Source organism: Cupressus sempervirens, chromosome 10 (genome assembly GCF_028749045.1).
Source record: "Cupressus sempervirens isolate cs-2001-9-10 chromosome 10, ASM2874904v1, whole genome shotgun sequence".
Classification (NCBI taxonomy): domain Eukaryota; kingdom Viridiplantae; phylum Streptophyta; class Pinopsida; order Cupressales; family Cupressaceae; genus Cupressus; species Cupressus sempervirens.
The window spans coordinates 374,726,385-374,750,917 of record NC_143127.1 but is presented as its reverse complement, the minus strand read 5'-3'; the positions used below and the strand labels follow the sequence as shown (position 1 = coordinate 374,750,917).

At 36.8% G+C, this 24,533-nt stretch overlaps 1 protein-coding gene across 2 annotated transcripts in view; it reads right to left on the bottom strand.

Annotated features, from left to right (window-relative positions):
* The window catches only part of LOC149534239 (Transducin/WD40 repeat-like superfamily protein), a 100,352-nt gene that overhangs the window by 32,665 nt on the left and 43,154 nt on the right, over nucleotides 1–24,533 (bottom strand). For both annotated transcript variants that reach the window (XM_089803931.1, XM_089803932.1), the window contains exon 7: nucleotides 790–896. In XM_089803931.1, the coding sequence (XP_089660057.1) occupies nucleotides 790–896 (107 nt within the window). The remainder of the gene's footprint in view (nucleotides 1–789; nucleotides 897–24,533) is intronic.

Here is a 24,533-nt window from a genome sequence, read left to right as displayed (position 1 = left end):
CACCTCAAAATTGATCTATGTACACTTTAAGTACTTATAGTTAGAGAGGTCGCAACATTATGTAAAACCCAGTTGCAGATAAAGTCTCTCATGTTATTGCACATTTATGTAGCCAAGTGTCCAACATACAGGGAATGTGCACTTATCTAGAAGCTCAAAGTGGCTCATTGTACATACACGGGAAGGAAATAATTATAAAAAGTGAACCTATTCAACCAGCTTTTTCTGTTCTTGTGTAAGTGATTGGGTATTTGGCTCAGGACCTGCACCAATTATCCCCTTCAATTTGCATCTAAGGGTAAAAAAGAAATATCCATATCTTATTGGTGAACATATTCTCTCATAATAACTTTATTCCTCTCCAGTTGGATACCAACTTGACTAATAGCATGTTCAACAATTATAATGCCTTAAAAAAAAATCCCGGTTCATTAGTTCACCGCAGTCAGCATCTGCCTTTTAGTAGCAGACCTTTTTCTATTAATAAAGAGTAAGATTTTGATTACTAAGCAACCAGTGTTTTTTTTGGTGAACATATCTTTTGAAATACTGTACATAAGTTCAAATAGAAATTAAAGAGAGCTCTTTAAGACTCTTGCACTCTAAAGGAATGCACTAAAGCCCCTCCTACAATCTTCAATAAGAAAAAGCTAAGTTTCCTATACAAAACTTTCACACTGTAACATCAGAGACACTTGCTGAGTGTACTATATAGTAACATTCATCTAATGAAGCAAAATAAGCTTAAAGAGACATTGACCTGATGAGAAGTAACAAAGAAAGAATTACCTGTTTGCCCATCTTTTGCACTGGTGAGTGTTGAGTACTGCTCAAAGTCACGACCTGGACGATGAATGTCAAATACTCTGAGAACCTTGTTATATCCACAAAACAATCTGAAAATGGAAAAGATTCTGAAAGTTAGTTTCCCAGCATGAAACATTTTTGAATACCTGTTGTTCCCAAAAAATTGTGATAATCATTGCCTAAAAAACACAATGCAGCTCCAACACTTTATACTTGTTATAGCCATCATTAATGAATTAGATGAAAATATAAACAATAAATAAAGTTGTTAATAACTCTTAGGATGAAGCATTGTCCCTTATTCAAAAATTATTAGGGAGTTACACACACAGTTACCTGGAAACTCATACCCTGACCCTTGGTATTCAATGTTCACAAGGGATACATCCACAAGGTAATTTGGGTCAAAAACAGGTATATTATGGTTACAAGGATAAAAATTCACCACATGGTCATTTATTTCATTATCATCTTCTACTCCTACCTCTATCATTATTAGAGTACTCTTCATCAGGACATTTTGATGATTGGGAATCCCAAAAATATCATCTTTAATTAATGCCACTGGTATAGATTGTGAAAAAAGTGATTCCTCCCTAATTCTAAATAATCCAAGATAATTGCTTCAACATTTTTTAACATATTGGACCCAGCCATAGTTTTGTAGACCTAGTCTTTATCAGCTATTTGGTTCTATAGATTAATAGATTTTTAAAATATTGGGCAGTATTTGTCAGCTATTTGGTTCTACAGATTAATAGATTGGGCACATCATATGTTCAAAACTTCTATTTCTTCTGCTAAACATGTGGCAGTGTAGCTACTAGGTATACATTCCTTTCTTTTTGAATAGCTACACTGCCTCGTGTTAAGCAAAAGAAATAGAAGTGCTGAACATATGATGTGCCCAATCTATTAATCTGTGGAACCAAATAGCTGACAAATACTGCCCAACGAACCAACTTGTTCTCTTGATGATCCTAGAATCAACATGTTCCATGTTTATAAGATGGTGAAAAACCTAAGAAACACTATGTACTCTTACAAGCACATTAAAAAGCCAAATTCCTCCTGACAAAGGCACATTAAAAAAAGCCACTGCTCATAAAGGTTAAAACAAATAAATATAAAAAAAGGAATGTGTCCTCTGTTTTTCTAAATAACAGAAGACAGCCATGGGAAGTCACCTTCCATCCTTGTGTCCCCAGGATGGTAGTGCGGGCAGAGACCGCATCCCTGTGGAATATTGAAAACAATACGACTATAAAGAAAGAAGTTGAAATTTTCATTACCATTTACAACCCCTTTGATTGGCTCTCTAAAATACCCAAGCTCTTTAGAGATCAGATTCTTTTGTTTTACATTTCAGTGTCTTCCATAATTATGCTTTCTCAACTAAAAGCACTTGTATAGCCATCCATCCATTTCTTAAGCACTGTGGAAATTTGTGCACATGCTAACAATATGGAGATTAAATTCATTAGACAAACTAAAAAAATGGGGGACAACTGGAAAATGTTTAACTTATATGGGTTCTGCTTTTAAACACCAGAATCTCAATAATGGAATATTAAGACACACTATATCAAAGGAGTCTACCCTCAAGGCATCTACACAAAAGAGAAATCGATTCACTTAGCAAAATAGCTCTACCATCCATTAGGTCACCTTTACTCCCCTGCGTCCTTGATGGTTTTATGCTTACTATGAAGAAAGTGTTTCCACAAAGTGAAAAAGAGATAGTGAGCTGAGAGATTGGAATAATGGTATTTTATTATGAGATGCACCAATTAATATACTCATAGCCAGCACAAATTAGGAAAATTTTATAGAATAACGGTATCAATTCATTGTTGGAAGTCAACAAGGAGATAGGAATAACATGAGACCTTTTTTCCTAAATACGGATGCCATCTATTGCTTGTTGAGCTTATGCCAATTCAACTATTCATTGGTTCCATACAAAAATATGCTTAATTGGAGAATTACTGTTTTTTAGATTCAAATGAACACCATTCCAAGAATGGTTGCAGACATCTGTCCCACAAGCTGCAGAGGGGATGCCCTGATATCCCCAAGAAATTCAAATGACATCATCACATCCCCTGGATTTTTTGGGGACACTAGGGTATCCAAAATATTCAAACATAAAATACAGGACATCAATCAATTGTCCAAAAAAGGGCAGATGGAGGGAGGGACATCCCACCCCCATCCCCACCACATACTAGATGACCTGGAGGTATTTATTGGCCCTGTGGAACAGTGATTTCAAGGTTTACAATTACACAGTATAAGCTTATAAGTTATTGCACAATCATCAGGATGTTTGCACATGGATCTCTAGTATCCACCATAGCATCTTCACGCAATGCATTCACAAACTAAATCTTACAGCCCCCACAAGCTTCCACTAGCCAAAAAAAATATTAAGTGAAAAATAAGAACTGTATTGGTTGCTTTTACAAGTCAATGGATAAAGGTCAAAAGCTTCAAATGTCTACATGTGGCACAAAGCTATTACCCATAGTTTGCTTAATTTGGGATCACCATACATTTTTGCACATGGATCTCTAACATCCACCATAGCATCTTCACACAATGCATTCGCAAACTTAATCTCACAGCCTCCAGAGGCAACCATCAGCAAGCATCCGCTAGCCAAAAAAAATATAAAGTGAAAAATAAGAAGTGCACCAGTTGTTTTTACAAGTCAAAGCATAAAGGTCAATAGTTTCACATGTGTACATGTGGTCCGAACCTATTATACATAGTTTTCTTAATTTGGGATCACCGTACCCAATGAGAATAATAAAGATAAGCTATTACATACTTCACATTATTTGGGATCACCATACTTGATGAGAATAATAAAGAGAGCTGGCTAATTATGAAAAAGATAGCTGGCTAATTATGAACACCCAGAATGACAATGATATATTTTCCAAATTCACACTTATTGAATATTTGAATAAAGAAAGGGAGATATCGTACTGAACTAAAGATGATACAAATGTTTGCCTGTTATCATACCCCAAATCCATTTACAAGAACTGCTGTACCATATGGACTATCAATCAGAGAGTAGAATTTCGGTCAGTGTAAACACAATAAATAAAGAATAGCACTATGGCAAACTTCTTTAGGGATAGCAGGCTCCCAAGCCTTGACAAATAAAGCTAAAATGTGTGTCCTCATAAAGGTAAAGTGAAAAGTATAGATGAATTTAAACAGGATACCCTTAATACAGTTGTAGGAGAAACTACTTGATAATCAAGATAAGATAAGATAAACTAATAATGTCCAACAAGAGACCACAAATGGGCCTAAGGGACTGAAAATACAAACAGAGGCCCGAAGGCAGCAGGACCACCAAACAGTGTCCAAGGAAAACGAAACAAACAGAGCAGGAAGCAAACAAAGAGAAACAACATTTAAAAAAACAGAGAGAGAGAGTATGAGACCTCGAAACAACTAACACATAAACCCACTTGAGAACTTTCCTAAAACCAAGAAAACAAATTGAAGGCTTAAAAGCACAAGGACCAGGAGTGATTATGTCAATGATTTCTCTAGTAACGGCATACCCTCACATTCAATCATAAAGAGGACAATAGCCAAAAAGATAGACCATACTTTTGGTACGTCAGCATTATTTAAGAAGGCCAGAACAAACCCAAGTTAAATGCCTTCAGACTAATAAGTGGTCTCCAACAAATATAAGAGAACTTATGGGCAATGACATTGATGCCACACCTCTACAGGAAGCTCCAAAGGGAACCTAGCATAGACTCGCAAAAAGCAAAGCTTTCATTCTTAGCGTTGCAAGTAAGTTGGAAGATCCCTAATTGAAATAAAGCATATCATGGACCATGTGTAGATCATGACAAAAATTTCATTAATTTGGGCCAAAATATAATCATAGATTAAATATTATACTGCCAAATTCATGATTATAGTTATCCAAATCTAGGCACTGCCTCATAATGCGTGCTGTCAAAGGTCATTTCTAAAACTAGTTTCGAGTGCACTGATTCTGGTAAAAGAGTCATTTGACAATACCTTTCAGATCCAATCCTATCTACAGTCAAAGCTACATCTCTAACGTTCGAACAGTTTCAGGATGTTTGTTCTTTAGATGGGGAAGAGATGTAGATGCTACTATTTGTTAGATGCAATCATCAACATGAACCCAACAATTCTGAGAAGCCCCTTTAATAGGTCAGCTCAAGTAAAGTGTAATTAATGCATGCCCCATTTAACTGTGATACCAATAATTGCTATTCTACAGTTGTGGTAAAGACTTCTGTGACCGCCATTGCACCTGAGTCTTTAACAAACATATTCTTTGGATCAGTTACTTCTCAGATCTCCATCTGTTACACATGCCCTTGTATAGTGGACCACATATAGAGAAAGCACTTCTACTCTCTTTATAATGTGTATTATTTTCTAGGATACCGATTCGTGCCCTGTAGCCCCAAATGCGGAAGCGGACGGATGCGGGATGCATTTGGAAGCGCGTTCGATGCTGACAGGGTGCGTTTATTGAGTGCCAACTTCTGTTTACTGACCAAATCACTACCCAGAACTCTGTCACAGTCTCAGTCACTACCCAGAACTCAGCTACAGGCCTGGTACAGGCCTCAATCATCTTGTACGACACCCTTAATGGAGTATTTCAGACTTATATGGAGCTGCTGTAGCAGTCCCTAACATAGACAGCTCCTTTTGTGGCAATACGACCCTCCAGCAGGTATGTATATAGAGCCTTTGAATGTGTAAAGTCTTACTCCAACCTTGATGGTTCTCACAAAACTCCCAACGTTGCCCAGATTGGTATGGCCAGCTGATAGACAATTTCTAACAGTAGTTAGCACTCAATGAACTCCCAGCAGATAGACATTTATATATTGCCCTACGTGAGCAATGTTGGGTGTTTTGTGAGGGACAGCAAATAGACAATTATATATATAATGTCTAGCAATATTATTATTATTATTATATATACACACAAAGTTACCGATTCGGATGCGGACTCGGAAATGGATGCGGGAAGCAGATGCAGGAAGCGTGATTTTTTTTTTTTGAGGGATGTGGATGCCTATGGATGCCTCTATGTGTGTGTATATATATATATAATATTGCTGGACATTATATATATATATATATATATATATATAATTGTCTATTTGCTGTCCCTCACAAAACACCCAACATTGCTCACATAGGGCAATATATAAATGTCTATCTGCTGGAAGTTCATTGAGTGCTAACTGCTGTTACAAATTGTCTATCAGCTGGCCATACCAATCTGGACAATGTTGGGAGTTTTGTGAGAACCATCAAGGTTGGAGTAGGACTTTACACATTCAAAGGCTCTATATATATACATGTTGGAGGGTCGTACTGCCACAGAAGGAGCTGTCTATGTTAGGGACTGCTACAGCAATTCCATTTAAGTCTGAAATACTCCATTAAGGGTGTCGTACAAGATGATTGAGGCCCGTAGCAGGCCTGTAGCTGAGTTCTGGGAAGTGACTGAGACTGTGACAGAGTTCTGGGCAGTGATTGGTCAGTAAACAGAAGTTAGCACTCAATAAACGCACCCTGCCAGCATCCAACGCGCTTCCAAATGCATCACACATCCGCTTCCGCATCCGGGGCTACAAGGCACGAATCGGTATCCTTGTGTGTGTGTGTGTGTACACAGAGGCATCCATACGCATCCGCATCCCTCAAAAAACAAAATCACACTTCCCACATCCATTTCCAACTCCACATCTGAATCGATAACTTAGATTATTTTAAATAATTATTACAGATGTTTGAAGCTAATGTATTATGAACATACGTTTGCAAACTCTATGTCACAGTTTTGAACAAGTTACTTTCAGAGGTTATGAACATACGTTTGCAAACTCTATGCCACAGTTTTGAACAAGTTACTTTCAGAGGTGCTGGAGGACAGGAATTTGAGGACAAGAGGTCAGTCAGGCCTCAGAAATGATATTCAGACTATTGACAACATCTTCAGACTCTGCGTCATTATTGAGGAGGTTCATCATTATTCTTCTAAAGTCTTTTGTTGTTTTGTGGACTTGAAGGCCTTTAAATCAATTACCAAAATTTGTTGTTCCAAAAACTGGGGGACACGTGGTTTTCTGGCCCTAGTTACTGTCATCACGAAGCTCTATGAGACAGTTGTTCAGCATTTACACACTCCTCATGGCCTCTTCAACTTTGTTTAAAGTGATATTGTAGTCAAACAAGGTTTCACTCTCTCACCTACCCTCTTTGGTGTCTACATTAATGAGCTGCAGCTGTTTCTTTGAAGCAAACCCATGCTGACAATTGTTACCTGTTTCACCATTTGTGGTTGCTATATTGCCATCCATGGATGATGTGGTAGGCAGCTCAATGCACTTTCACGGTCTCATCATCTTCAAGTTCTCATCATCAAGCTCAATAAAACTGAGATCACAGTTTCAACACCACCAAAGACACCCTTTCCAAGTTTCATGTTTCCTACAAAGGAAGCCCCATGAGATTGCCAGCAATTATAATTATTCAGTTTTATGAGATTGATTTATAGGAGCTTACTCTTTCCAACCTTCTTCTCATTCTTTTCTTTTCAAGGGGTTGTTAGCATGAATGTTGATGGCATTCCTATGGGGGAGTATCCTAGCAGTGTTGGAGACATGATTCCAAGGTTGAGTGTTGCATTCGTGGCAGAGTTTGTCACTAATGTCAACATACTGGCTATTCTGTGAAGACTAGCAGAGCAGCAAAAAGAATTTGGCTTTGCACAATTCAAGGATTAGAGATCAGCTTATGCGCACGTGGGATTATGTTCCAAAGTATGTCCAGATGCTACAGTTAAGAGCACGTATGAAGATATGACGACTGGACAGAATTATGCTGGATTTAGTGATGACAGCTTTCAAACAGCATTTCTGGAAAGCAAGTAATAATGTTTGGATTTTATCTCCTAACAAAGATGGAATCTGGTCGGGCGAGCTGAGACAGAGGTCGAAGACATGTTGAAGATGTTGTCGTTAATCACGCACATTCAGATGATCAGCGAGTATGATGTTATGAAGACTGTGAGCCAACAGATTACTTGTAATTGTGAAAAAGATGTAATATTGTAATGTAACGTGTAATGTAATATTTTAAGTTGGTCCTATATTATTATTGTAAATTGGGAAAGCCTCAAGGTCAACTCAATAATTTATTCTAGGACTTAGTATTAAGGAAAGGTCATTTCCTTGGATGTAAAGTGATATGCAGTCATATCTGTGTTATGTATTGTGTGAACTTAAATATGAATATCTTTTATCAAAGAAAGGGTTGGTGTAGTTGAGGCATAGTGAGCTTACAAGGAACTGTATTTGGCAAGAGTTGGTGGTTAGTTGTTGACACACTTGTTATATTCAGTGAAGATAGTATTGAAGTTGATTGGACAGTGGGTCCATCTGTCTTCTTTTCAACTCCAAATAGGGTTGGAATCTCCTAACGGGGATTCAAAGTCTTCTAACAAAGACTCATATGTATTGATTGTATTTCATTGACTCCTAACAAAGTCCATCCTCTCACAAGGACCTTTTATATTAGTACATCATTTGTGGATACCATCCCCAACAAGGTTTACCCTCTAATCAAGGGTTTCCCTAGTTAACAGATTTGGTGTTATTGTGTATGATTATCTTTCTATAATTGTCACATCTACTGTTTACATGAATCAAAAATAATGAGGATATTGAGAGTTGTTTTAATTGCATAACTAATTCCCCCACCCCCCCCAATCGCCTCTTATTTATCTTGGACTTTATTTTCTAACAGGGATACACCTCAATTTCTATTTTTGAGTGCCAATATTTTCATGTGTGACAAGATGTGTCCTAAGTTACCATGGTTCGTCCCTACACCCTCCCGGACCAACAAACATTTGGACTAGTTTGAGTTTTGCACTATGGGTTCAAACTGGGTGGATTACCCAATTCGAACCCAAGTGGACCATGACGGAAAAATCAAACCAAATTCAAACCCACGTGTTTGTTGGGCCCCACAGATGGAAAAAGTGATTTTTTTTTTGCAAAATTTAATAATATTTTGCCATTCACAACCCTAAAAGATTGTTATGAATTGCTTTTGGTGGCATCACATTGTAATTTTTTGTTTCCAAACAGGTTATTTTGTCTTGAAGAGCACATAAGTGGTTGCGCAAGAGTTCAGTTGTGCAAGGAGTTCGAAAATTGATTTGTGGGTGTTCTTCAAGTGTTTGTGCCTCATTCCTACACATTTGCAAACCTACAATGGCTAGAAAAGGTAAGTTCTTGTTCCATTTATTTTTTCTGTTCTAGTTTTTTAATTTTTTCCATTTCTCTTTCAATCTTCATAAGATCTTTCTATTTTTCTCAGAATTTTTCATTTTCTTGCATATAAATTATAAAATGAGCATGTATCTAATTTCTTGCCATAGGAAAAGGAACCACAATGGCATCTACCTCTTTATTAGTAGGCAATACCGAACAGAGAATAGAACCCCACTCAGATTCTCCTCGATGGATGTATGTAGATATTATCAAACCCCTTCCAAGAGGTGGTGCATTTCGTTGGACATGTTGGGATTGTGGTGTACAAAGAAATAGTTCTTATTATCGTGTGGTAGGTCATTTGTGTGGATACACTCGAAGAGGAGTCAAGAAACAAAAGAGGTGCCCCTATACCAAATGAAACTATGTTAAAATATATTGACGAACATGGGGCAGCAAAAGAGAGAGGATGTAGGGCAACCGAATTCAGTAGCAATAAAAGTAAGAAAAGAGTAGAGTGAATGCAAACCCCCCAGATGTTATGGTACAAGACCACCGCTTTTTTAGTAGCATAGCGGACACTGAGGTTGAATCCATACCCCTTACACACCAAAGAAAGGGACCACAAGAAACTGCTTTTCAAAAGAAGAGTCGAGAAATTGCTGCCATTAAGGTGGGAAGATGCCTGTATGCAAATGGCTTGTCCTTTAATGTTGTTCGCTTTCCATTTTGAAATGACATGTTGAGGGCTGCCAATGAAGCTCCAAGAGGGTATTGTGGCCCCAGGTTTGAGAAAGTACGCACCACCTTGTTAGATCAAGAGGTCCAGTTGATTCAAGATCAATTGAAGCCCATATGAGACTCATGCATTGAAACAGGGGTGACAATTGTTTCATATGGGTGGAAGGATTCCGGGAACCATCCCTTGATCAATGTCCTTATGGTGTTCCCTAAAGGGGCAAAGTTTTTGAAAGTAGTGGGTTATGTGTATAGACGTAATATCTAGATAGATAGCTAACCTAGGCCTTTTGTCTGATCCATGTTGGACCGGATAAGTTTTCCCCATGAGGGCCAAGTAAAAGATGGGCCGTTTATTGCTAATATCATAATTGAGGCCATTGAACAAGGGGGTGCTAGAAATGTTGTCCAAGTCACAATGAACAACACATAGAATTGTAAAGCTGCTGGTTTTTGGTTGAAGAGCAATATCAGCATATTTTTCGACATCTTGTGTGGTCCATTCACTCAATCTTATGCTACAAAAGATTGGGAACCAAATTGAGTGGATCAAAACAGTGTATGAAGAGGCTGAGGACATCCAAGTGTTTGTCACAAACCACCCACATGACTCAATCCCTTTTTAGAACCTACTAAAAATTGGAGTTATTGAAGGTAAATGAACTTGAACTCAAGTTAGTAATTTAATTTTAATATCTGACAATATCTGATTTTTCATATTTTGCTTGTGCAATGTATACGCTTTTCTAAAATATCTATCTAATAGTTTTTTTTTTGCTCTAATTTAGACATGTTTCACAACAAATATAATCATCTCGAGACCACTTGTGCAAATGAAAGAGACACTGCAAGGTATGGTAATCAGCCACAATTGGGGTGTATGGAAGCGAAGCAAAATTGATGGGGCAAACAAAATAAAGCAAAGGGTATTGGATGACTCATGGTGGGAACATGTGGAATATCTCCTTAAGTTCACCGAGACCATTATGCACATGCTTAGGTACACTAACATGGATAGGCCTTGCCTTGGAGAGATCTATGATGGCATAGACTCAATGCTTGAGAAGATCAAGCAAATTATAAATGACAAAGAGCAGGATCCACGGTAGACCTTCTTCAAACAATTGCAAGCAATTATTGTTGAAAGATGGAACAAAATGACCACTCCACTACATCTGTCTGCCTATGCCTCAATGCCCAAATACCATATCTCTCAATATTGTGATCTACTAGGTAAGGTTACCACCCTATAGAGAGGTGTTTGACAGGTACCAGGCAGCATTAAGAAGACTCTTTCCTAATGATGATATGAGAGATGTAATCACAAATGAGTTCATAGAGTTTGTGAATGCTAGAGGTCTAAGTAACAATGATCTTCATCATCAGTTCAGGAAGGATGCTCAAAGTTGGTGGTACCTCCATGGCCAAAGATTCCAAACATTGCAGCCCCTTGCAGTCAAAGTTATATCACAATTAAGTTTTATTAATTAAAAAATAGCTCACTTTATCTTCAAAAAAATCATGACTAGAAAGTAATTTTAAATTTTTTATAAGATTGAATTAATTCTTTTTAAATTGTCTACCATGTGTTGTCTTCATAAGTTGCTACTTCTTTTGCATTAGAAAGAAACTGGAGCACCTATTCTTTCATCCACTCGATGAAGCACAATAGGTTGCAATAAAAAAATGTAGAGAACCTAGTATTTGTCCATTACAACTTGTGCCTTCTTTCGCACAAGAGTAAATAATAAAAAGAAGGGGAGACAAAGAAGTGGGATGTAGGTGCAAAGGTTGCAGACTTAGATGCTTCCACTACTCAGCTTACACTAGATGATTTTGAAGAAGTTGATGCCAATACCATCGTTGTTGCTTCTGCTGATCCCATTGGCCTTAGCTCAACTAATGTCAAAGAAGGGTGAAGTACTTAGAATATTAATAGATTTTTATTCCATTAGTTGAACAATTAATGTGAAACAATGATACTTGAACTTGATGCTATGATTTATTTTTTAATGTTTTGAATCTTTGATGTTGATCTCGTTGCTTAAACTATATGATGGTATGATCACTATGATTACAAGTTTATGGTGTTTTTGTTGTTTAAATGTGTTTATGCTACTATGCTACATTCTAATTTTAACTCATGCTTCAAAGATATGTATATATGTATATGTATATGTGTGTGTGTGTATATATATATAATCTTTACATGTTTTTGTACTAACAAACCCAAACACCTTCCCAAAATCTTGACGAACTTGCAAACCAGTTTTCGAACTTCAAACTTGGAACCAAACTTAAACCAATAACTTAGGATGTGGCATATAAGTGTGCCTTTTTAATGCAATGGTTAAGCCCACAACACTATATAATTCTAAGGCTTATGACCTTGGCTTACACACTTGTGAATGGGCTCGAGTTGAAAGGGTTTCAACAATTATGCAATTTTCATTGTATCTAGGCAAAATGAAAATTCTTAGTGCAAGCCAAAATTGCTGCCCAAGCCTTTTGTCTCAAGACTATCTTGAAGCTCATTAGGTTTTGCAGAGGCAACATTCCAATCTCTAGTTCTACTTTGTCTCATAGCAAACATCACCTCTTGGCACTTTGTTCCTTGGAGGTTGTGCCTAATGGGCTCCCCTACTCACAATCACTTTTGGCTCTCCAAGATCCACCTACTTTGAGTCTTGTGGAATCTCTCTACACAAGCTCCCTCACCTTGCATGCTCTTTAAGGCTTATGACCTTGGCTTACACACTTGTGAACGGGCTCGAGTTGAAAAGGTTTGAACAATAATCTAGGCAAAATGAAAATTCTTAGTGCAAGCCAAAATTGCTGCCCAAGCCTTTTGTCTCAAGACTATCTTGAAGCTCATTAGGTTTTACAAAGGCAACATTCCAATCTCTAGTTCTACTTTGTTTCATAGCAAACATCACCTCTTGGCACTTTGTTCCTTGGAGGTTGTGCCTAATGGGCTCCCCTACTCACAATCACTTTTGGCTCTCCAAAATCCACCTACTTTGAGTCTTGTGGAATCTCTCTACACAAGCTCCCTCACCTTGCATGCTCTTTAAGTTTTTTGTCATATTCTAAAAAGGAAAGAGATAACTAATCAATATATCAAAGAAGATATTATCATTGGTATATACAAGTCACGTGTAACACGTTTATAACTTCTCTCACCCCAACTATCCTTTATGTTGAGTATTTCTTACAAACTTCTCATGTAGTCATTGTTTGGCCCAACCATCTAAGCATCACGACTTCTCGTAGTTAGAGGATCACCCTTAGCCAATTGTGAGTGTTTTCATTGGCTATATACTAAGAAAAACCACCATATTTTGTAGGGTGGCCGACTATGTTACATTTATTCTCTCTAGGAGGTGGAATCTGAAATGCATTTTATTTTAAAATTACCCAATTTACTATATATCAGTGGGAGGTACTATTAGGTATACATTGATTTTGGTGGCTCCCTTTCTATTTCCTTTAGTTAGCCTATTCCAAGGTGCTTGGCCCTTTTTTCTTCATGAGATCTCCAAGTTCAGTATAGGATTCTTGTTGCAATCCCAAAACTACAAAATTGATCACTCCTTTCTGTGGGTATACCTTATTTAACTTCTATATAAAGCAAAAACTTATTTACCTAGTTAGTTGGGAATGCCTTCTTAACCAACAGAAGTTTGAGTTGGTACCTTGTCCCAATACAGTTCAACTTCTGGTCCAAGCAGGGTTCGATGTCTAGCCACCCAATTCAAACAAACCCATTTCGAGAGGAATGGTCATTAACCATTCAAACTAATGTCGAATTTGGTCATTTTTCAGCTCAAGGGCAAGAGGATTTATACAAATAAAACATTTAAGTATTATTTTGTTACATCATACTTTTTTTTAATTTAATATGTTATTTATAGCCATTGAGATTTCATTTCATATGAATTGGAAATGGTTGGTTAAATTGGTGATTCATTATGATCTCATGTAAATTGGAAATGATTGGTTAAGAAGGTTATTTATTATGATTACATTACCTGCATTAGAATGTATTATAAGTATACTTTCACCATGCTATTTTTCCTTGTAGGTGCGCGACAAAGGGGGGAAAGCATTGACAAAGACGGAATAAGGCATGAGCACCAACAGTCCCATCAAGTTTGTCAGGTATTCGTCTAAACTTCTTTGGCTAGGAAGAAGCAGACTCAGGCAGACTAAATCATACTAAGTGTCCACTATGAGTTGACTAGGTCATCTAATCTAAAAGATATAAATACATTTATCTAATCTAAAAGATTCACCCCCCAAAGCATTGTCTTGGTCGAGTTTGGAGCTCACCCTTTCAAACTCACAGCCATTTTTGACTTGATCTAGTTTCTTCATCGGCTTCGAGGTTTTATGGAGTCAAAGGTGGATTGGCACAAATACCCTCATCTGGCATATTGTTCTTTTCTTGAGATTAGGAGATCCGACACTTGTTCTGGATCTCATTGGTACGCCCATGCCACCTCTCTGTTGGGTTCAATCGGGATTGAGATTGATTGCCTTCCTCCATGCCAATTTTCGTTGGATGCTCCTACTCACCTCCTCGCTTCACGCTAGGAGTTGAATGAGCATGTTAGACAAGATATCTATAGACAATACATTATCACTACCTGGCGTAATCCCTCGGGGGGATTGTGCCCTAGGATGGCCTTTTATGCTGAGCATTTTCTTGAGATTTATAATGGTATTATTGTTCATCTTGCTTATCTTTATCGGCGCTGGAGTCACGCCCTACGATTCTCTTTGGGCTCTTTCAGAGTTGGCTCTCACCGGCTTCGGGTTCGAACATATTACCATATGGATAGGGATGGTCGAAGTTGTTGAGTGTCTTTCGATGTCCTATCTACTATGAGATCAAAGGGAGATTTTATTGCCTATTCAGAGATTGTTTTTCTCTTTCAGCGTTCTTTAGCTATATTGACCAAAGGTGTCTTGCACTTTAGCTTCCAAAGGCCATCCAGCTTCAGGAGAATACCCTATTGTCATTCATACCTCGGGGCCATATTTTAGACCAACACATCACCACCTTTTTCTCTCCCTTGTCTCCACCACGGGTTTTGAAAAGGTCATCCAATACTCCTCATTCCAAATTGGTCATACACTGCACCAGTCTTTCCAGGCAGCAACACTCCTACAGTGGTTCTTGACGGCGTTCTAAGACTCTGGATCATCCACGGTCATATCTCTCTATTACTGATTTCTTTGTAACAAGGAAGGATCCTTAGTCCTTACCTTGCTTTTCTGTAGTTTTGTGTCTTATTTTGTTTCTTCTCAGTCACTGTTTGGTGCTCCTACTTTGGCCGGCTCTTTTGTTTGTATGCTCAGTCCCATCAACCCTTGTCGTTTTTCGTTGGACATTAATATTATTATCTTATCCTATCTTAATAATACATGAAATAAAATTGTTACCTTTGAATTGGAATTCAGAGGTTTTGCATTATCTAATGTTGGATAAATTGTTATGTAAGTAAATGCCCTAGTATTTTGTATATTTGTACGTATTAAATATATATATATACACTTATATTTTGTATATAACGTATATATGTACATGTAGAGAAAATAATACATACAAGTATATGTGAAATAGTATGACAATTGGCTATATAATAATATGGGTAAAAATTTAATTAAAATCTAGAAGTAAACACTAGCTACCCATTCGCATCTAACATTTTAAGTATTAGTTTCACGTCGAACTTTGTCATTTTCAGCTCAAGGGAAGGAAGGATTTCTACAAATATAATATTTAAGTATTAATTACATTAAATATTTTAGTTAAATTTGAATAGATATTGTCAGGATGTTTGAGATAGGTTTCAACTTCAGAGGAGTTAAAATGCAAATTCTAGATTTTGGGGGTTTTCAAAACAAATCCAAACTTAACCAAATTTCAAGATTCAACATGCCTACAGCAATGTTATATCCCACAACCTATCCTGGCCTTTTGAGGTCTAGTTCAAGAAGGAAGAAAGAATTCCTAATGATTCTAACTCATTTCCTCACAAATCACTTGGTTTCAATTTTAAATTCCTTACAGACTTCACTCGACCACTTGCTCACACCCAAGACAGGCATTGCTTTCCAACAAGCCAAAATTGCTCAAACTCACTCTCGGACTCAGATTAAGACCACCTAAGAGGCTAAGACTGCCTAAAACTACCTCAAATGTGTTGACAAGAGAAAAATATTTAAAAGGGAGGTGAAAATGAAAAAGATGATGAAAACTATAAGATAAGATAAGATAAAATTATTAATGTCCAACAAGAGACCACAATGGTAAAAGGGATTGAAAAGTATACAAAAAGGAAACCGCCAGCAACGGGAGCATCAAATGGTGTCCGCAGAAAGAACAAAACAGGAAAGCAAAAGAACAAAACAAAGAGAACCTAAATACTCCTCATAGGCGACAAGTAGTCCAAAATTGAAAGGTGCATCCAGGGGCAAGGGTGTGCCCCAAACCATCTCGAGGAGCCACTGGAAGTAGGCTACTGTTGCCCAATGTACCCTCTGCAAGGTCTCATGGACCTAGTGTGGCCTGAAGCATGGTTGAGGGTCTACTTCGTCTCTCGGGTGAGAGACTCAGGTGCATAAGAGGTGATGAGCTTCTCTAGAATCTATGTCAATTGTAGCTAAAGTTGTAGAGTGTGAACACAAAGCCACAAGGCCTTTCGGAGATAAAGAGCTATAGACCACTGTTCAATGTATCTGAAGAAAAATGAAAGAGACTTCCACTCTATAAAGAAGAATAACAATAATTTTTAATCCATTAGCTTAACTTCAACCAATGATACTTGAACTTGATGTTATGATTTAGTTTTAATATTTTGAATCTTTGATGTTGAACTTGAAGTATATGATGCTATGATAGTATGATCATGATTCATGATGCTAGTATGATCATGATTCATGATTCTCTACACTAACTTGTACATGGGTTGCTGGAAAATGTGTTGAAATGTGAACAGAGGTGGATGCATAATGACTGCATGAAGAAGTCTCTATGCTTTGCTCCTCATGGAAAGTACTCTCCTTTGGCACGTTTTGGTGCTTGTGCAGAAATAAATAATCTTAAATGGAGGATAAATTGTTAAATGTTGAGGTTTTTCATCCAAATGTACAAATTTGTGATGATACACAACAATTTACAATCTTTAGATGGCCAAGATATCGAAGAGGACTTCAATGAAGCAATATGCATGAATGGCAACCTACAACTACATTGATGATTGAGAGGGGCTAAGAAAATAACTATGATGATGCAGTTTATACCTTAAATAGATAAGGTGTTGAACATCTATCATAGATGGATAACTGTTGTGTAGAAACTCATCAATAATATCAAGATCGGCCATATATACACTGCATATGGAAGTAAGCATCATAAAACGGATATGATTAAATCAATAATCATTGATCTAATGGAGAAATGCATTAATAATGACAGGTATAAGACCTATCCCTTCATAATATAATTTTTCATTTCCATCCAAACTTATAAGAAGACATTCAATTCAACCACTCAAGGGATGTGAAGTATTAATTTTGGCGAGAGCATACAAGGAAATGGAGTAATAAATTTATAATATATGTTTCTTATTATGAGGAAAAGAAATAAATTCTCACACAATAGACAAGAATGGCATCAAAGTGAATTATATGAACTCATATCTAATGTAACGAATAGTACAAGTTGATATATGTTGATCATTACAGAATAAAGTTGGAAGCAAGAGAATGTTTCTAGTAAACTATGTAAACTTGGAAAACTTCCTACTAGTTTCTACATCCACGTGGATGAAGAATCCCAAGTTGATAACCATTTCAAACATAACTTAGTAGTCATCATCATATTCCGAATGGAAGGAAGCAAATGCTAGAACGTGCAACAAGATAATGGAATTTGGAATAGGCTAATCGAATGCGTTATGTATTGCTAAGAGAAAATAATTTATATCTGCATATACTTTAGACTGATTGGGCATTTGAGGTATCTAATTATCACTTCAAACATATAGATTGATGACTAACAGAGTTAGAGGTTGATATCATTCATTAATGATTATCACTAATTGAACTTGATAGAGATTGAAAACCCTATAAAATGGAATGAGTGGGAATTTTACACTGTGGGGGGGATAATAATAACCAATGTTCCATTCCCCATTTGAACCATCTTTGAAGGACACAAGTCAGAGAAGGGACATCATTAGAGTTTCAAATTGAACTATTATTTGATTTGATGCATATGGACCTTCATTGGAGTAACTTGTATAGATAAGTATTTATTACCCTTGCATATTTCATTTAACTACTCACGATAGTCTCTCTTATTTCTATATGGGCTATAAGAACCATTTGCCTTGATCTTTTCCTTTTCTCTAAGAATGTTCTTGCAAGGAAAGAAGAGGGAATAGACCATGTCGAGATGGATTCTCCAGTGATCTAAATACTTATTGAACTAGGGAAGTACGACACCACTTGCTGCCAAGAGATTAGAAGGATGATACTTTATCAGAGACAACCTTGTATGAGGAGGTTAGAAGGTTGATATCAATTTCAGAGAGAATCTGACATTCCATCAGAAGCAACCTTGATCTGAAAAAGTCAACAAATTCAAAGGGAGAAGTTTGAGGAGCAATTCCTTGTAATACATTCTTCGTGAGAGAGAAGCTTGAGGTGAAAGCCTTGTTCCACCCTCTAGGAGTAGCTATGGTGGATCCTCCCTCTGACTTGGTCCATGGTGGATATGATGAGAGTTACTATTTTGCATTGGTGGATTATGTCATGAATGGTGATGATCTTTCATTGATGTACTTGTGAGGTCGCTATTGTAAGGTGACGATCTTAACAATGGCTTGACCTTCTATCATGATTGACTACATTAAGTTGTTGTCCCAGAGTGCCGCATATCATGATAACGAATGTATCATGATGGACTACATTATGTTGCTGTCCTGGAGTGTCGGAGATCATGATACTTGTCATGATGGAGATCATGACATTTTGATTACTTGTTATCTAATAGGCTACATTCAGTTGTTGTCCCAGAGTGTCGGAGATCAGATAACCCATATCTTTCTAAGATATAACATATTCTTTTGGTAGGCATCATGGAATTGATGCCAGTGCACATACCAAAAGAACATAAGTATGATGAATATCATATGATTGATATTTCTTGTTGAATAATACTTTAGGTGGTATTGAAAGATAACATCTAAGTTGATGGATATATATTGATATCCTTAACTATGTCCTTCTAAGAATATCATATTGAGATGATATCTCTCCCTGTATGCTTCAAAGCGTAATGTATTCTATAATAGTTCTCTCTAGCTAAGAGGGAGTGTTAATGTTGTAGCTTCAGTAGAATTGAATTGACATAGAGACAATTCTTCTATGGTTATTGGTCAATCATCAATTGGACAAACCCTCTTATGTTTACTTCCGACGCTTAAACGACCTCTGCACACATACACCCATCTTTATCCATTTACATCTCAGAAAAATCTTTTGCTTTTGACTTCATAGGGCTTGACCTCCTGTTACATCCCAATTTTTGGCCTAATTTAAAATCTTCATATAACCGTTGAGGTTCACATGAAGTCAATTGAGAGTTAAATTTGTTATAATCCTGCGAAATGGTAAGATGGTTAGTCATTATAATTTCGTGTAAAGATAACATGCTAGTTGATTACTTATCACGAATTCATGGAATTGAAAAGGCAGTTAGTCATTATGATTATTTATAACTTGTTATGGTAATATTATTTAACAATAGAGAATTTCCTTGTAGGAAGCACAACAAAAGGGTGGAAGCATTGTCAAAAAAGAATTGGGCACAGGAGCATCACCATCACTGGGCAAATGGGTATGAATCACCATGGTTGAGAACCTAGCCACTTGAACATCAGGATACAATTGATGGAACCACATGAACTATTAAATAAATAATTTAAAACATAAAACAATTTAATTAAAATATAATACCTACCTCAAAGGATTTTGAATGATTTTTCACCGTATTATTTATATATATATATACCTATGTATGTAGACAGATATAAATTAAAGTGACACCATAATATTATTTTCATTATAATAAAATGATGCCACCTCACCAATATATCTACGTGTACGTAGATAGATATAAACCATAATATTTTTTGAATTATAACCTTTAAATCTTCTTCCATCCTTTTTATTCTTTTTCTTCTTTCAAAACGAATTAAACACTTGGCACATTTATTTGGCGTCCAAGAGCCAGGACATTTCATTTATGTTACAGCTTCTTGAAAGCCAAGGAGTCATGTTACCTTTCATTTAAGAAGTCGAGAGTGGAAGGAAAGATGTCTATTCTTTCAAGCACCCAACTTTTATTATTTTCCAAGCGTCCGACTTATGTGATCATTCCCGTCTTCTTCCATATTCCCAATTACATTTTCTTAGCATCAATATCTTTGTTGTTATCAAATTGTAATCATTGCATTGTTCCTTCACACGAATTCTTTATTATAGTGTTATTCTTGTCGAAATCGCAAGCTGTCTTCATACTGGATTAGCATTCAAGATCTCCACAATTGAAAGAGAGGCAAGTTGCTGAGCGTCTAGCAAGACCCCATCCTTTTCAAATTATTTCAAGTTATGTGGATATCCAAAATCCAAAACATTGCAATATGAATTTCTTATTCAATTATTACAACAAATCCGATTTACATAGCAGTGAGCTATATCTTATATCATGATGCAAAATATCTTGATTGATATCACAGGATAGACCTTCTCTAAATTAGATTTGTTTATGGCAATTAAAAGCCAAGTAACCACATTATGAAATCATGATTTATTATGCCATTGGAGATTAGAATTCAATTGATATTTTCTGCAAGTCTTTAAGAACACATTCTTCAAATCACAGATTGTGATAAGCTGGCACATATATTATTCATGAAACAGTTGAGAATTAATAGAAAGAGCTAGTTTCTCTCAGATTCAAACACCTGGGACTTACACGGATGTATAGCCAAAGAAAAGGGTGAAGAGGTGAGAGAAAAAAACTGCAATAACATGAAAACAGAATCAGACGTAACATGACAATGTTTATCATTTTTAAAAAGAATCATTTAATAGCTCATGCATGATCATGTTTATTGTACGCTCCTGCTGTCAAGTCAAGTGGTGGAATTAGATAACAGGATGCTCAGTGCCTGACAAGGTGTTCCATGTCTATTCCGAGTAGAAAAGGTCTTTATCGTTAGAGATTGTGTGGGTATAAGTTATGGTCCAAGATTGGATGGTTAAGCCCCTAACAATGTTTCCCCTCTCCACAAGATGTCGGGCATGCATTAGACAAAGATAAGCTATGCGTTCAAACGTTTGTCGAAAACAAGTATTTTGACTTTTATGATGTGAATGCAAGTAAAAGGTAAGATTACTTGAGTTGTATCATCGTTACAATTACTTCTTTAAATGAAAGCAACTCTTATCGTCAATATAATTGACAACTAGTTAGATCGGTTGATCTTCTAACTAAATGTGGAATATATTTATTTGCGAGAGATAGATTTATTTGATGGATTATTATTTAAGTCTTTCTTTTATAAGAATAATGATTAGGATTATATCTTCTAATCTTATGTTATTGCCATAGTTAAGCAATTGGAAGGAAATGAATGATACAGTAGTATTGACACCCCAAATGATACAGTGGTATCTGATGCCCTAAATGACCCAATAGTAATCGATGCCCTAATTGATACAGTGGTATGTGATGCCCTAAATGATATAGTGGTATTTGATGGTAACCGTCATTCGATATCAATATAGAGGTATTTGATGGTAATTGTCATTTGATTTTGATATAGTGGTATTTGATGGTAATCGTCAATTGATCCTTAGTGATATTTGTGGACTAATTTGGGTGTTTGTAGAAGCATCCCTACATTGATTTTCGGTTCGAATTCCATGGTATGTAGATTTTAATTTCCATAGTAAAATCATTGATGGTGTTTTCAGTGTTAGTTATGAGTTTCCATTTAAGTATTTATAACTATTAATCTCATTCACATGAACATAACTGATATAATTGTTTTCCTATGAAAATCAAGTAATAACTATATGTTAGTTGTTAGTTAAGACCCAGGAAAAATTGGTTGTTACACCTCCTAACTGCAGTCACTGCTCGGATGTCTGAAGGAGATAGGGCTGGATGGCCAATATCTCCCCACCCAACTATTGCTTATCCACAACTACAGACAAGACAATAGCAACTTTTGATTATTTATTATATATATTATATACTATTATATTATTATTATTATTATTATTATTATTATTATTATTATATATATATAAATATATATAATATGTTATATATTAATATTAATATTGTCTAATTAATGATTGATTAACTATTACCATCGAGACATGTCTCTTCATGAGATATGTCTCTTCTATGGATACTTGTATAACCTTCAAATCTGCATTTAGAACACATAGAAATAAATGGCAATGCTTAGTTCATCTGCAAAGATCCTTTCACTTAACAATGACAATGAAAGAAAAGAATAAATGGTTGGTCTTAATGTGCAAGGGTGACCTCACAAAGCAAGAATGGGGAAGTATTCTAAGAAGGAGCAATAGTCGAGGATTGAAGAAATTTCTTATAGCAAATGAAGAGTAGAGATGCATCATAGATTTGGTAAAAAGTAAACTCACTAGTGGAAGCAGAATGTCGAACATAGCCATCTGGATATTGTTGATAATTAATGCACTGAATGGAGGGAGGCTATAGAATTGGGCCCAACTTCTTTCAAATCAGCTCAAGGAATTTCTAGAATTAAGGCATTTCATATGCCTCATTATGGAATAGCCCTATTTTTGGAAGTAGTTCGGACAAAGGTGACCCCAAAACATAGATGGACATTTGTACCTACAAATAGGGTAGAACCCTATAAGTCGGCTATGGCATATTGGGTTCACAAGGATACTTTTGGACCAAGCAGCAGAGACCCACGAAGGAAAAAAAAAAAAAAGGAAGCAGCACGAGAGGCCTCCTTGTAACTCAGAGCGTAGAAGCAAGTTAAGAGGATGAGAGTTCAAAAGAAGGGTACGTCCAACAACATCAACATCCTCCTCGAACTCCGATGGAGATGAATTTCGGCTAAGTCACATCAAAAGCACACCTGTTAATGTGGCATTCCTCCTAGTAGAAGACGGACCATTGTCAAAGGCTACACCTGCGCAAGCGGTAATCCTCACAAAGGCAAGTGCAAAAGAGAGGGGTCATACTCAAGATGGCATTACACATGAAATAATAGAGGATGTTTGTACTGAAGTAGACCATAGGACCAGGCAGGCAATTATCGTATGCATACAAAACAAGAGGATGAGGAACAAGATTGTATGGCAAACATGGTCGTACGACAGGAAGGAGAGAACATGGTCATATGGCAGGAGCATTAAAACATGGTTGTATGGCAGGAGCATGCAAACATGATCATACGACAAGGAAGTCAACCTTATAACCATATGCAAGAAAGGAGTCTATATTGTGAATGAAAAAGCCAGCCATATGGCATCAATAGGAATTGAGAAAACAATTCCAGATTGGGGAGCTAAAAGGATTTCAATTCCAGAAGTGACAAATTTAGTTTCTCCAGATCAACTAGCACATACAAAGGTGATAGATCCTTGTTGCAGTAGGAAGGGCACATTGTGTAAGGCTAAAAACACCAGAAGGGGTAGAGATGGCTCAATTGATTGCTTTGATGGTACAATCCGCTAGAAGGAAGGAAATTGAGAGTCTGCAGTGGGAAGCACATAAGGAGTTGGTATTGTAAAGGAGGCAACACGGTGGTGGAAGACGCTGACAGATTGTTCGAGAAGTTTGAGATGAGTGCAAAAGACGTACCTCCACCTTCTTCACCAACCTTATTGGAGATAGAAAATGAAGACAGGATGGAAGCACAGAGCAAGCATTCCGAACCGGTGGGAACGAACGAACCCATATTAGAAGAAAGAGTTGAAAGAATCCTCAAGGATTTATACGTGATGGATCAAACTACTAAGGAGGTCATAAAACAAGCTAAGGGGTAGAGTTTGGATTCCATAGTTAGAGCAGTAGAGTCCCTTGTAGCATTTATGAGGAAGGATTGTCATACAGATTGGAGTTTACTTATTCAGAGTAGAGTAGGACACGAAGAGGTAGCTAAAATATGGAACGTTGGACATACCATACCTACAGTGATGGAGCAGACACCTCTCATTCATACACTTACTCAAATAGACAAGCTGTTTACGAGGACATTCTTGGAAGTTCACCGGGAAAAAGAGTTGACAAGAAGACTGAAAGAAGAGTGGGAAGCAGAGAAAGCAGAGAAATTAGCGTCAACAGAAAAGGATAGGATGGAAGCCTTACGATTGTTATAAGGAGTTTGAGCTAAACAGATGTCGGTAGAACGAGATCTAAGGCTTTTGCAGCAATGTGCATCCAATTTAGGGACATCTTCCCACCCTACATCTTGAAGTCTAGTTTACTTTGGTTATTTGTGGGGTAGTCATCGGGAGAAGACTTCTTTTTTTATTTAGTTTTATTTTTTGTGAAGGGCATATAATGTAGATAGTAAT